Genomic DNA, 14024 nt, shown 5'->3' on the forward strand with positions numbered 1-14024 from the left:
TTTATGTTTAATAATGAATTCGTGATGAAATAAATGTATACTAATCCTACATGTCGATTACTATAAAATCCCAACTCTTGATGTAACAGTCCCATGAAAAGTTTCCATCCTGGTATTCAACGAAGTGCTTATACCTGTACATATAGCAAGTGCTTATACCTATACATACTGCTTTGTAAGGGTTAGGCCTCAGACTAGCAATCCTCGATTAGGCATCTCGAATAGATAAACCTTGGCTACCAAAACAGATTTGTCATATAAAACCTTGATATAACAGGTGAACCTCGCAAAAACAGATTCTGCATTACCTGGATCATAAACCAGCATTAATAACATGATGTTTACCCCTCGACCATACTATTCACCAAAGTTCCGACTCATATAAATATAGAAATAGGCGGAGTGGAAATGCATATATATTCGTAAGGGACGCACATGACACCATGACAACGAGGTATGCGCCAGTACCTTACGCAGAGGCTGACGATCTATGAAGTCCGCACAGGTAGCCAAGAGGAGACATTTATTAATCTTAAGCGGCCCTTTTACTCCAGTCATCATCTTATTACTTTCACTGATTGCAAACCCTCTCGGTCTTCGGCGATGCAAATCGAGCTAACAGTTAAACTGCTTATCCAATTATTCTCTCTCGCTTCAACTAGTGACTTTAAATGGCCTCAAAATTTGTTCTCACGTCTCCTTGCTTTGCCGCCCAATCCAATTTGTTTCAACACACAACATACATTCGGCCCGAAATCGTGTCCCACGAATAACTTATGGTGTTTATTATGCATAAAACTTGCCACAGGTCCCAATATTTCGCGTTCACGATTCGCTTAACAGTAACGAGGAGTGCTTAAAGAACAGCCATTTTTCTGTTAAATTTTTATTTTGAACTCTGTTTTGTTTCGACCTCTGTCAGGCATGGCTGTAGCGGAGAAGATAATGGCCGGCGGTCTGATTAGCTTCAGCTTGGGTGGATTTAAAGTCCTTTACTTGTTACTGTTGCTCGACATTCGGACCATATCGTGCAAAGAATGCACAAACGTTTCTCCTCAGTTGAAGTCCCATTCTTACCGCTACGCGCTTCTTTCCTCCAACAATGAGACGTGGAAACAGGAAGTTTATTCTTCTTATTATGGCGCCGGCCATGATTATGGTCACAGCGAAGATCACTTGATTCCGTCTGATGACAGCGCTTGGTCTAGTCTGCTTCCGCAGCGCAGATTAAATGAAGATGAAAATTCCACCGTTTCTTCTATCAGTGCCGAAGAGGAATTCAGGTGGACAATGCTCTACAGAAAGCTAAGGTATAGTCGGAAGCTGTCAGACGATTCTTCGATAAGCGAGAAACAGAACTTTCTGCAAGAGGTTCCGTTAAATAACGTTCGCCTAGACCCGCATTCACTTCATGGAAAGGCTCAGCATACAAATACGGAGTTCTTGTTGCTGCTGGACCTGGATAACTTGGTCTGGAATTTTCGGAAAACAGCTGGTCTGCCCACTCCTGGCAATGCTTACGGAGGATGGGAAGGCAGCGATTCCGAGGTCAGAGGACATTTTGTAGGTCAGTTCTAGTACATTCAGAGTGTATATAACGATATAGATTCATGAGTATTATTTATTTATTATTACTGGCCTCGAAAATTGATGTCTTTCAATTGCCTTTAAATCTGTTAAATATTGAATAAAATTATGATCTTTGATTAGTTCATCAATCTACCGCTGAAATATTAGCTATACAGCTTGCTTGCACAAATGTCATTTGAAGTTAAATGAAGATTTGCTTAAATTGGTCCCTCTTTTATCTCTCTTTGTTTATAAATCGCAATGAAAAAAAAATGAAGATATTCATCGTTGTTACGGGTGTTCTGTATAAGCCTACATTCACGAGTATTTATTTATTATTGGAATTGAAAATGAATGTCTTTCAATTGCCTTTAATTTGTTAAAAGATTAAATAAAATTATGATCTTCCATCATTCATCAACCTGCCGCTGAGAAATTCGCCATACATCTTGCTCGCACAAACGTTGTTCGGAATTTGATGAAGATTCGCTTAAATCCGGCGTTCTTTTCTTTTACTTTGTTTCTATAGTATATACCGCACTGAGAAAAAAATTGAAGATTCTTCGTTGTTATGGATGTTCTGTTTTAAACCTACATTGATGAGTGTTTATTTATTTATTATTGGCCCTGAAAATGAATGCCCTTCAATTACCTTGAGTAATCAATTATAATCTTTCATCATTCATCTATCTGCGGCTGAAATAAATTGGCTACACAGCTTTGCTTGCACAAATGCTGTTTGATGTTTAATGAAGATTTACTTAAAACTGGGCGGCCTTCGAATTATCATTTTTTGTCCATCTGCCGCACTGAGAAAAAAATAAGAGATTCTTCGTTGTTATGGATTTTCTATTATAAACTACAATAATGACTATTCATTTACTTATTATTGGCCTTGAAAATAAGTGTCTTTCGATTGCCTTTAATTTGTGAAAAGATTGAATAAAATATAGTGTTTCATTATTCATCACCCTGCGCTGAAATAAATTAGCCAGACAGCTTGCTCGCACAGATGTTTTATGAAGTTTAATGAATATTCACTTAAATCGGAACCTCATTTATCTATCTTTGATTTACATATAGTACTGAGAAGAAATCAAAAGATTATAGATGTTCTGTTCTGGTAATTCGAGTTCTCTCTACGGAAATATGATCAACTCGTCTTCATCTCATGGTCATGGTCCGTCCGGTTTTTAGAGGCGGTACAAAGCTAAACTATTTTGCTCCGATGGCAAAACATGTATGCAGATCTTACTTTTTCTAAGCAAACTTCCTTGAACAGATTTTCGCTGAGGCCCAATGTTATGGAGCTACTAAAGATACGAAATTATTATCTTACGTATCCAAGTTACAGTATACTCTGCGACGCTGTTGGCCATCACAAATAGATATAGACACGATTAGATTACCGAAATAGATATCGACACTGGTTAGCATCTCAAACGGAATGGAAAGTTGACTGCAGATAATAATTAACTTTCTGACCGTTCCGCCCTCCATTAAAATTTTAACAGACGATAGAAGCAATGAATCCAGTAATGCTTCTTTTATGAATTCTATTGATAAGATAAAAATTCTGCTTTACAGGTTGTAAGAACAGGATGTGTTTTTTCATCTACTTTTTGAAGGATGTAATATTTATCTTCAGTTTAGTTACCGAGGTTTTGATGTATTACAGGGCATTATATGAGCGCAACAGCGAAGACATGGGCAACTACAGGTGATGACGCTGTGTGGCATAAGATGACTGCTGTGGTTACTGCTCTTTATGAGTGCCAGAAAGCAATGGGAACAGGTTACCTTTCAGCCTTTCCCTCTGAGTTCTTTGATCGTTTTGAAGCCATCCAACCTGTTTGGGCGCCATATTATACTATTCACAAGGTAATTACATTTTAAGACTTTCCCTTCCATCTATCCCCGGAAAGCTTATTGCATTCTACAAGAAATACAGTTATTACTTCATTGATTAGAAGTTTGCAAAAAAGATATCTTAGCACATGTGGAGTATTTTCCTCTACATCTAAGGGCCTTGCTTCTTTTTGCTACAGATCATGGCAGGATTGCTAGATCAATTTGAGTTCGCTGGAAATGCTCAAGCGTTTAATATGACAGAGTGGATGGCTGAGTACTTTTACAATCGCGTACAAAATGTTATTTCAAAATACACAATAGAGAGACACTGGTATTCACTCAATGAGGAGGTCGGTGGAATGAATGATGTCCTCTACCGTTTATACACATTATCGGTAGGTTATTTTCAGGAGTTTAGCTGTGTTTCACACTCTATCAGAACGATGATAAATCAACATAGTATGTACTTTTATCCTAGCTGAGTTTAACCACTTAAGTTTTAGAATTCTGCATATTTGATTTTTCCCGTCAAAAGATTTCAGGTTTCCTACTAGAAAGCTAATAGATCTTGATCTTGAATACAGAAAAACCAGAAACATTTGGAGCTTGCACACCTGTTCGATAAGCCGTGCTTTTTGGGAATGCTAGCTGTTCAGTTAAGTCACTTGCATTGAAGGCTTTGTTATGCAGTCGCATCGATGAAGGGATGGGTGTGCATATACACATGTATTGTTGTATAGTTGGGCCTGTAAATATGTCTAAGAAAATCAGAGCGTCATTGCCAGCTTATATAGCAGTGGAAGTGATAATAGATAGAATTGCAATTTTTTTTAATTGACTTTCTCTTATTAGATTGAGAGGCTAAATTGTTATGGGGAATCATTCTCATCATTTAATTTAGTTGTCTTCAATTAAAAAATTGCAAGTGAAGGCAATTTTCTGCCAAAGTTGTTCGGCCTTGCAACTAACCCCATCTGCTGACACACATTTACAGGCTTAAGAACACGCATTAGCATGTCACTTGGTAGGACTGGAACCTTGGTTGGAACAATCTTAACTGCTTTCTTTTACTGACCTTGCAAGCCACCATTGACTAACTGCAAAATATTAATAATTTAGTAACTTAAATATCAGTCTGTAATTCTGCACCAAATGCTTATAAAACGACGACTGTTTTGGAGGAATGCTCTGAAAGGAAACATCCATTCTGCCATGACCCTCAAGATAACAATCTAATGGATTATGGACATACATAAAAAACTCCCATTCTCAACTTGTAGGCAGTGCATAATGGAAGAAATGTATTTTAAATTTTTTTCTTATGATTATTTTTTCGAAATATATTGCTGTACCATTGAAACTTTCATAAACACTGTAATTCGGGTGCAAGCCAGAACTTTTGTAGTTTCTTGTAATCATCTGATAAACTATTGATCATTGGTTGCAGGCAGATAGCATTTCTGGATTTCATGCAAATACACATATCCCTCTGGTTATTGGATCACAAATGCGGTACGAAGTCACTGGTGATCCACTTTACAAGGTAATTAATTTTATTATTTTTGGGTCACTGCCATGTGTGTGTGAGAGAGAGTATCTCTGCCACTAACGGATCTGAAAACAGAAAATTGGGGCCTTACATGACAGTTCAAGAAAATAATAATCTGTATAATAAATTGGTTCCAAAAGGCAACATATATGTGAAAGTTCAAGTAGCAGACTAATTAAAAGTTTCACCAGTTAGAAGCTAGTGTATCAGACCTCTAATGCTCATTGCTAACTGAGCAGTGACAAATCTCTTTATATTATCTGAAATCCTAGAGTTCCAGAGATAAACCTCTTTAATAGTCTAAAGTCCTAGATTTTCAGAACTGCAAGAGTTTTGAAAAATTATATCAATGATGACGAATAAAAATGAAACATTCCATGAGATAGTGACTCATCACAGAGGTAGTTTCGAATTTATGCAAGAATGTTCTGATAACTAGGGCATACTTAGATAACTCTTCTGGTATCTGATTACTTCTGTTGTAGATAACCACTTTGAGAATATGCCATGCTTCCAATAAATTCCAAGAATATGGAAGCTTCACAAATACGTAAAGGTGCTTAGTCTATCATGATTCATGATAATCTGCTTTGTTGTATGATTCTTGCAGTATTAGTGACTGTTTTCAATTTACAATCAGAACTTCCTTTCAATAGATGTTCCATCGTAATGAAATGGATGTTCCATCGTTTGAAATTTGAACAATATGTTTAGACTTCTATATATTAAAGTGAATGAATTGGACCTTTCATTCCACCTATTCGGCGATTTCAATGGAATTACACAGCATTGTACAATCTATGCCTCTATGATTCATGCCTCAAAATCTAATAGTGGAAACTTCTATCACTGCATGAGAAACAGGGCCTAAATGCCTTGGAAAAATTAGACAAATGTTTCCTATGTACATCACTCTCCATGATTTTTCATAATCATATTTCAAGTGTTTGTCCCATTCAATATCTGAAATATATCTTGAAAATGACTTCTCTGCCTGTCAACTTGACACCATCCTGTGCTGCAAAGGGCACCTTATATGATCATTACCTACAATGTTTGACACTATGGTTTGTGACTAAATCTTTTGGAAATTCTGATTGGATCACTTTTTGTGTAATTTCCTTCCTATATTTTAAGTGATGAACCATCACTCAATTTTAAACTTCTGGTGTCTAGTACTGTAAGACAACACAAATCCTCCATTTCATAATTTTCTTCCCATGTGAGTTCAAAATGAATCCCAGGTACCTTGAGGAAAACATATCCTCCAGGTCTGAACTACCAATCAAAATTTGACAATACTGATTACAAGCCTAATTGGTTATAGTGGCAGGACCAATGTGAATTATATGTAGAAGCACCCATAGCATGAGAAATTCTCACGATACACATCCAACCAATCAAATTATAACATCAATATATATAAGAATACTTTGATTAAATGGGAAGAATTATATGAATTTTACAAAAAAATAAGTGGAATGATTACCTGCCCAAGGGTCTGGGACAATCATACACTATGAAAATACAAAATGTATAAGAAACAAATGTCTGACAATCCCACTATGATACCAATGGATCAAACCAAATAACAACATGGGCCTCACGGGGCAAGAAGAACACCCATAAACACTATTGAAGGCTGAAAACCAGAACAAAGCACATTTTACTGCCAATCCACTTGGAGAGGGATCTTATTTACCACTCTCAGTACCTCACTTAAAGCAAAAGTGTCATCTTCAATGGGAAAGTTTTTATCCATCACCTTAGCCACCGCAACCACCATCATATTGTTTCTACTCTTCTATGTGACATATTCAAGAACGTGGAGCCGCAGAGAGTTGCCACAAGGTAGTTGCCTGGTCTCGGAGGCTGAGCCTTATGCTTGTGGGAATCTCTACCTCAACCATGCCCTCTTTGTCTAGACCTGATCTTTCATATTTGTCTGCTTCAGGAAGTGCATCATCAGCAGGCACTCTATTGAAAGTGCATGATATTGAAAAATCTAGGGCAGCATATAGTTAGTGTTTCTTTTGAGATTTTTCTTAAACTTTGACAGGTTCTTGTGATATTATATTAGTCTTTTCTTCAATATTATCATGTTCTGTTCATCATCAAGACAAATGCCAAACAAGAAGATCACAAAGACAAAGAGAACACCATAGATAGGCTCTAAGCCAGGGAAAAACTCCTCAACAGCGGAAAACCCGGAGAACTTCTTATAGAATATTTTGCAAAGGAGACTTCCAAGACCCAAGACACAAGACCAATGCACCAAGATCAGGTCAGCCACCCAACAAGAGATCAACTTCTTCAACAAAGTCTGCCAATGTCTTCTACCAAACTCAGGGCTGCAGAAACCCTAGGTACCACAGAAAATTCGCATGGGAGAGCAAGACAAACAAAACTTCAGAGATCAAACTGTCCATCCTTCCTCCTTTCTTCGCTGATCTTCTAGTCCTCTTCTAGGACTCTCGCATTCTTCTTTAGCTGCAGATAACACCACAGGAATGTATGGCGAGTAAGTGAGTTTCAAGAGGTCTAAGTCCTCTTCTTTATATAGGCTTTTGCTGGGCAGGGAGGGTCTCTTTTGAGCTGACTTGGAGGGCTGGCCAACCTGATCTTTCGTGGATTCTAGACACTTTTTAATATCAAATAATATTTCGTTTTCTCGATACAAATGCCCAATGGGTCTTGTTACATCATTACATTGACTTTGACTCAAGACTAAATCCCTAGAGCACTCAATGGGTGCTGGACCTAGGACCAATGCACATGGGAAAGAAACCCATTCTAAAAATAAGTAATTTTTCTTTTACAAAAATAATATGTCATGAGCCAAATACAATTATGAAGACCGAAACTAGCTACAACTTTCAACATATGATACATTGAGCCAGTTGCCAGTGAGTGCCTTGAGATGTTCTTGTTCCAATGCTACTTTCTCAACTTGATTTTGGATCCACATAGCACAATTAGCAAATCAACCATCTGATTGAAAACTGTGTTGGAAGTTTCAAAGCTAAGTCAGCATTGAAGCAACTACAGTTAAACTTCATACCCAACAACAATAGTTTACAATCTCCATGTAAGCAACTTACTTTCTATTCTATACCTAAGTCACCTGACACGGGGATTCGGGATTCGTAGTGTCAGATTCGGACACGTTGACCCCCTGGAACAGGACACGTAGGATTCGTTATATATTATTTTATTAAAAATATATATATATATATATATATATTAAAAAATAGATATTTCTTACACAAATTTTAATTAATGATACAAATTTATTGATTTCAAACATAGATCTTCATCTATACCATGCATAGTACATACAAAATTCAAATACATGTCAATGGTCACATAAATCATGATTCATAATTCCTAAATTGAAATGAAAGACAACTTACAACTACAAGATAGTAAGATAAAAAACACTGACAATTGTAGTTTTCTCATTAAGTCGTCAAATCAAAATGTGTTACATAGGTAGTGTCGGTGCAATGCCAATGGCAAATAGAAATAGAAAATATAAAACAACTACAGGTATACAAGCCTCAAGGCATCAATCCTCATCATCAGCATCAGAATCAACATCAATGTCATCATCATGGTCCCCACTGCTCTCCTCTGCATCCTCCTCCTTCGTTGTATCCATAGTCGCCTTTGCATCTGCTGGTGTGGAGGATGACCCCTCTAAGTCATCAAATCTAACAGGCTCTAACACTGGATCATTGAGATCCATGTTGGCCAATGCCAACTCAACACTGGTGTCCAGACCCATATCATCAGGAAAGACATCCTACATCTTTGTCTTCCCCCTCAACCACTCTTCCCTCTGCCTGTAAATAAGACGAAGGTTGGTGTGCACATACACCATTGTCTCTGCCCTAGACTGCTCAAGCCTGCTCTTCTTCACACTATACAAATTCCCATATGTGCTCCAATTCCTCTCGCAACAAGAGGATGAAGTCACCTGAGAGAGGACCCTCATGGTTAACTGTTGAAGAGGAGGGCTTGTTTCCCCATGGTTTTCCCACCAAGAATAGGGCTTCTTAGCCCCCTGTCTCTAATCACATCATAACCTCCAAATCGACCACTACCAGTGGAAAACTCTGCAAAGGCATCCTCCACCTCATCAAGCAATGCACTATCCTGAAAAATCTGCCTGAATGCCTCTTTCCTCCCCTATGAGATTTCACCATCCATGTGAGGAGGGAATCTGCGGGAAGGTCCACCATTCAACCACTCATGGCTGTAGTATTTGGGGTTCAATGAGTGAGCCAAACAATGTAAAGGTGTACAATTCTTGTCCCATATGCTAACAAGAATATCATGTATAGTATCACAAAAGACCTTTGGTGATGTCTCATACTCGAGGCACTCACTCTGTAGAATAATGCTCCTCACAGACTCAATCATGGAATCCCATCCCTTATAAACCTCTCCTAAGATGGGTTTGTTTGTATCTGCAAATCCAAAGAAATGATAGGGTCCATGATCCGAATAATTAGATCTACCCTCTCCCACCAAGCATCATCTAGCACTGTGTCCTTCACTCTTTTAGAGGCTACCTAATCTGTCCTTCTCCAAAAAGACCAAAACTCAAAAATAACCATGGACCCAAGAGCGGTCTTGACCTCCCTCAACCTCTTCAACATCATGAATGAAGAGGCAAACCGTGTATCAGCAATCTTCAACAATGATAGATTGGTGTACTCCCTGTAGATAGTGAGGGCATTTGTATGATTTTGCACAAAGTTACGGATATGTCGTGCATCCTTAATAATGTTACCAGTCCAAAGCACATCAGAAGCAATGCATTTCAGTGCTAAGTTCAATGAATGGACAATGCAAGGTATCCAAAACACTTGTGGATATTTAGCTTCCTCAATCATGCCAGCAGCCTTGCAAATAGGTGCATTATCTGTAATGATTTGTACACAAGAATCAACAGCTACATCTTCAATAACTTTAATAAATAACTCACCAATAAATTGTGCATCCTTGTATTCTCCAAGTGTATCCACTGCTTTCATGAAAATTGGACCATTCAAGGAAGACACCATGAAGTTGATGATTGGGTGTCGTGCTGGATCTGTCCATCCATCAAAAACAATGCTAAACCCAGATGTTGGCCATGATGCTACAATAGGCTCAAGCATTTTTTGCACCTCTTTTTTTTCCTTCGTCAACAATGTGGTTCTCAGCTTCTCTGACCCAGAAGGCACATACCCTGATGGAGCCCCTTGAGTTAGAGCTCGGCACATCTCAATAAATAGGGGTGAGCGTGCAACATTAAATGATATGAAGTTTTGATAGAAGAAGGCAATGGTGAGATCAAACTCTTCCCGTCTCTCTTTTTGGAAAATCTTGTCCATTGGACCAAGTGCAATTGCTCTTCTTTTAGCTGCTTGTTCCCCGATAGAACTCTCAAATGGAAATTTGGTGGTGGCTTTCCTCAAAAATGGAAGGGGGTCTTCATTCTTGGGTTTTCTTGATTTTGAAGCCACATTTTCCATACCAACAATGGACTCCTTCTCCAATTTTTTTCTCTTTTGTAAAGGAACAACTTTACAAGCTCCAATCCCACAACCCGATAAAGCCAACAAATGTGCTTTCACACGGAAATATGTGCTTTTGAAAGAAATGTGACAACAGTTGCATCTCCATTGCACATTGCGTCCTCCCTTCCCCTTGGTGCTTGTCCCATCCTCTCTTGTGACATATTTCCACAATGGATATTTATTAATGTTGTCTCTAAGTCCTCCTCTTCCCTCAACATTACTTGCAGCAGACTCTGATGATATTGGGGGAGGAGGGGCATCTCCAATGGAGACATTCTTGCCCTTCCTTTGTCCCCTAACTACTGCCTTTGATTGAGCCATCAATACTGTAAAAGAAATGAACAAAACATGCACAAATTTGTAAACAAAAAAACATATACAAACTGCTGTAATAGAATAAGAAATGCAAAAAGAGGAGCTGAAATGCACTTACCTTGTGCTTGAATCGTCTTGCCGAATGCTTTACTCCCTTAGCTCCTTGCTCCAAACCCTTCTCTCCTTGCAAACAGCTCAAACAATGCAGCACAAATGACAAACAGCGTGAAAGAAATGAAGAAACGCAGCCTTTTCTAACCCGCGGCAATCACTTTTCTGGGATACGAATCCTAGAATCGTGATTCACTGGCCAAAATTGGGATTCGTACAGGATTCGTACGAATCCTAATAGGACACGTCGAATCCGAGTTTAGGATACGTTTTTCAGGAAGATCGTATCGGACACGCCAGATTCAAGTTCATCGGGCCATATGGACGAATCTGGTTACTCTACTAAGCATGATATTATTTCCTTGTTTTCAGTCTAGTAGGATGTCTGCGGTTATTGCAGCCATATATGGTCATCATATGATCTTGTTTCTTTTCCTGTAAGGTAGCCAGGCTTCATAAGTATATTATTTTAAGTTACGGGTAAATATTGTGTGCATGGAGAAATGCCAAATTTGTTCACTCCCACACTCTTGTATCTTCCTATTTCATTTGAATAGCATAGAAGACTTATTTCATGATATGACTGTCTGTATGTTATTGTTTTGCACGTCTTACAATAAACATCATGTAAGTTTTTTTTCCAAATTCTTTGTTTTTAGATAGGTGTTCTTGTGAAAATTTCTAAACTGAAATTCTATCACTGCAGCTACTGATTTATTTCACCTACTTATTATTCTCAATAAGTTATTTATGAAATTCCTTCAGCAAATATTAAAATAAATTCTACTGCAATTATCACACAATTACCCAGAGAAACATATATGCAAAAGAATCAATCACATCAACACAATTATTTTTGGACAATTGTCCCTAGAAAAACCCAATGCGGGAAAACTAGTGCAGCAGATGAGGGCTTTATTAATCTTCAACAGCAATTGCTTTTACAAAGAATGATTTTTACAGAGAACTAAAAGAAAACACCTGAGACTTTCCCTCTAAGACTATCTGACACTTTGGAGACCCTGCTCCCACTTCTGTGTCACCCCTGCATCACTTTGATTGACCCAGCGTGGCTCTGAGTGGCTCTGCGTCCCTCTGCGTAGGCTTTGCGTCTCTTCTCTGGACTGCGTCTCTCCTTCTATGTTGTCTTCCACTGCCCATGCATCACCTCCTCCTCCTTGTTGTTGAAGCCCTCTTCTTCCTCCACCCTGCAACTCCCTCTGAAATCAATTTCCTCTTGCTTGAGAATTGAGTTTCCTTGAGATACTGAGTATCTGTCGGTGTGTCTCCAAATGACCCTCAAGTCTTTTCTTATACTTTTTCTGTTAATGAATCAATGGTCAAGATTAAGTCCCTAATCAACGGCTAAGATTAAAACAGACTTGATCCTAGTCTCTTACAAGCTTCTCATCCTTATCTTTATTAATACCCATTAATATTTTTATTTTCCTAAGTTTAGACTTAGGAACCCATTAAAAATATTAATTATTTTAATAACTTCTCATCTGGATGGAATTTCTAAAAACAATGTTTGGGTCTTGGAGATCTCATGTGCCTTAGTCTCTCCTCCAAATTTCAAGTCTAGAGCACATCCGATGCTACAAAAAATCAACACTCCCTCTTAAAAAATATTAATTATTTTAATAACTTCTCATCTGGATGGAATTTCTAAAAACAATTTCTGGGTCTTGGAGATCTCATGTGCCTTAGTCTCTCCTCCAAATTTCAAGTCTAGAGCACATCCGATGCTACAAAAAATCAACACTCCCTCTTAGCGAGGAATGTGCTCTAGTAATGCTCCATCACTGAAACATCGCACTGATCCTCCACACTGGTACCTGTATTGATGCTTGGCCTGCTGCCTTACATCATCTGCACTGTTGCTTCATGTACTGTTGCCCATGACATTGCCATTGCCATTGCTACATCTGTACTGCAGCTCCCTCTCAATCTGCTGCATCATGCTGCACATAGCCCTGTCACTGCTAATTGTTGCGCTGCAACTTTTGATACTTATCCATTATTGAAATGGATTCTTTACCATCCCCATTTTCTCCCTGAAATGAACAAACTTTGTTCTTCCTAAAGCCTTGGTGAGGATGTCTGCCACCTGTTCTCCTGTAGGAGTGTACCTAAACCATATTGCCCCTCATTGGACACGGTCTTTGACAAAGTGACACCTAATATCAATGTGCTTCGACCGATCATGAAATACTGGATTCTCAGAGAGCTTGATGCAACTCTGATTATCACACATGATCCTAGTCGCTTCCATCCTTCTCCTGAATAGATTCACAAGCAATTTCCTAAGCCATATGGCTTCGCACGAAGTTGTGCTAGCTGCCATATATTCTGCTTTAGCTGAGCTCAGAGCCACGAATTTCTATTTCCTACTGCACCAGGAGGTCATTCTTGATCCAATGTTGAAACAATACCCAATTGTACTTTTCCGATCTACTGAACTTCCAGCCCAATCTGCGTCAGTGAACCCACTCAACTTGATATCATTGCCTCTGGTGTACAATAGTCCATGCTCGATTGTTCCTTTTATATACCTGAGAACATGTTTGGTTGCTACCCAGTGCGCCCTCTTAGGTTCTACCATGAACTGAGGGTGTTGACAGTGTAACAAATGTCTAGCCTGGTATTGACCAGATACATTCAAGACCCTATGAGCTGCCTGTACAAGGTGGGATCAACATCTTTATCCTTTGATGCATCAATCTTCTTCCAGTTGGTGGTCATTGGAGTAGCCATAGGTCTACAGTCCTACATCTTGAATCTCTTCAAGATTTTTGTAGCATATCTCCCTTGTCCCAGGAAGATCTCAACTTCTTCTGCTTCCAAACTTCCAACCCCATAATATAATGCATCTGTTCCAAATCCTTCATGTTGAATTCTATGGCTAGGATCTTCTTATAGTCTTTGATAAGCCTGGATGATCTTGTCAAGAAGAGATCATCCACATATAGCACTAGGATTAGAGGCTCATTCTCTACAACTAGATAGTAGAGATTAGGCTCTGTGTCACTCTTGACGAATCCCATCTTCTGCAAGTA

The 14024-nt window shown here is 38.6% G+C and overlaps 1 protein-coding gene and 1 long non-coding RNA gene across 2 annotated transcripts in view; one reads left to right on the top strand and one right to left on the bottom strand.

The window, feature by feature from the left end:
* Positions 1–282: 282 nt before the first annotated feature.
* The window catches only part of LOC149151192 (uncharacterized), a 95396-nt gene continuing 81654 nt past the window's right edge, over positions 283–14024 (top strand). Inside the window, exons 1-6 of the mRNA XM_089439965.1 lie at positions 283–505; positions 923–1567; positions 3248–3450; positions 3618–3815; positions 4005–4080; positions 4872–4963. Coding sequence (XP_089296091.1) covers positions 457–505; positions 923–1567; positions 3248–3450; positions 3618–3815; positions 4005–4080; positions 4872–4963 — 1263 coding nt within the window. The 5' untranslated portion in view covers positions 283–456. The remainder of the gene's footprint in view (positions 506–922; positions 1568–3247; positions 3451–3617; positions 3816–4004; positions 4081–4871; positions 4964–14024) is intronic.
* The window catches only part of LOC149151193 (uncharacterized), a 149509-nt gene continuing 142011 nt past the window's right edge, over positions 6527–14024 (bottom strand). The window contains exon 3 of the long non-coding RNA XR_016262639.1: positions 6527–6914. This is a non-coding gene — a long non-coding RNA (uncharacterized LOC149151193). The remainder of the gene's footprint in view (positions 6915–14024) is intronic.

The sequence above is a fragment of the Pinus tabuliformis genome, chromosome 9, assembly GCF_031772625.1.
Source record: "Pinus tabuliformis cultivar Carrire ecotype Pingquan chromosome 9, CPIR1, whole genome shotgun sequence".
Taxonomy (NCBI): domain Eukaryota; kingdom Viridiplantae; phylum Streptophyta; class Pinopsida; order Pinales; family Pinaceae; genus Pinus; species Pinus tabuliformis.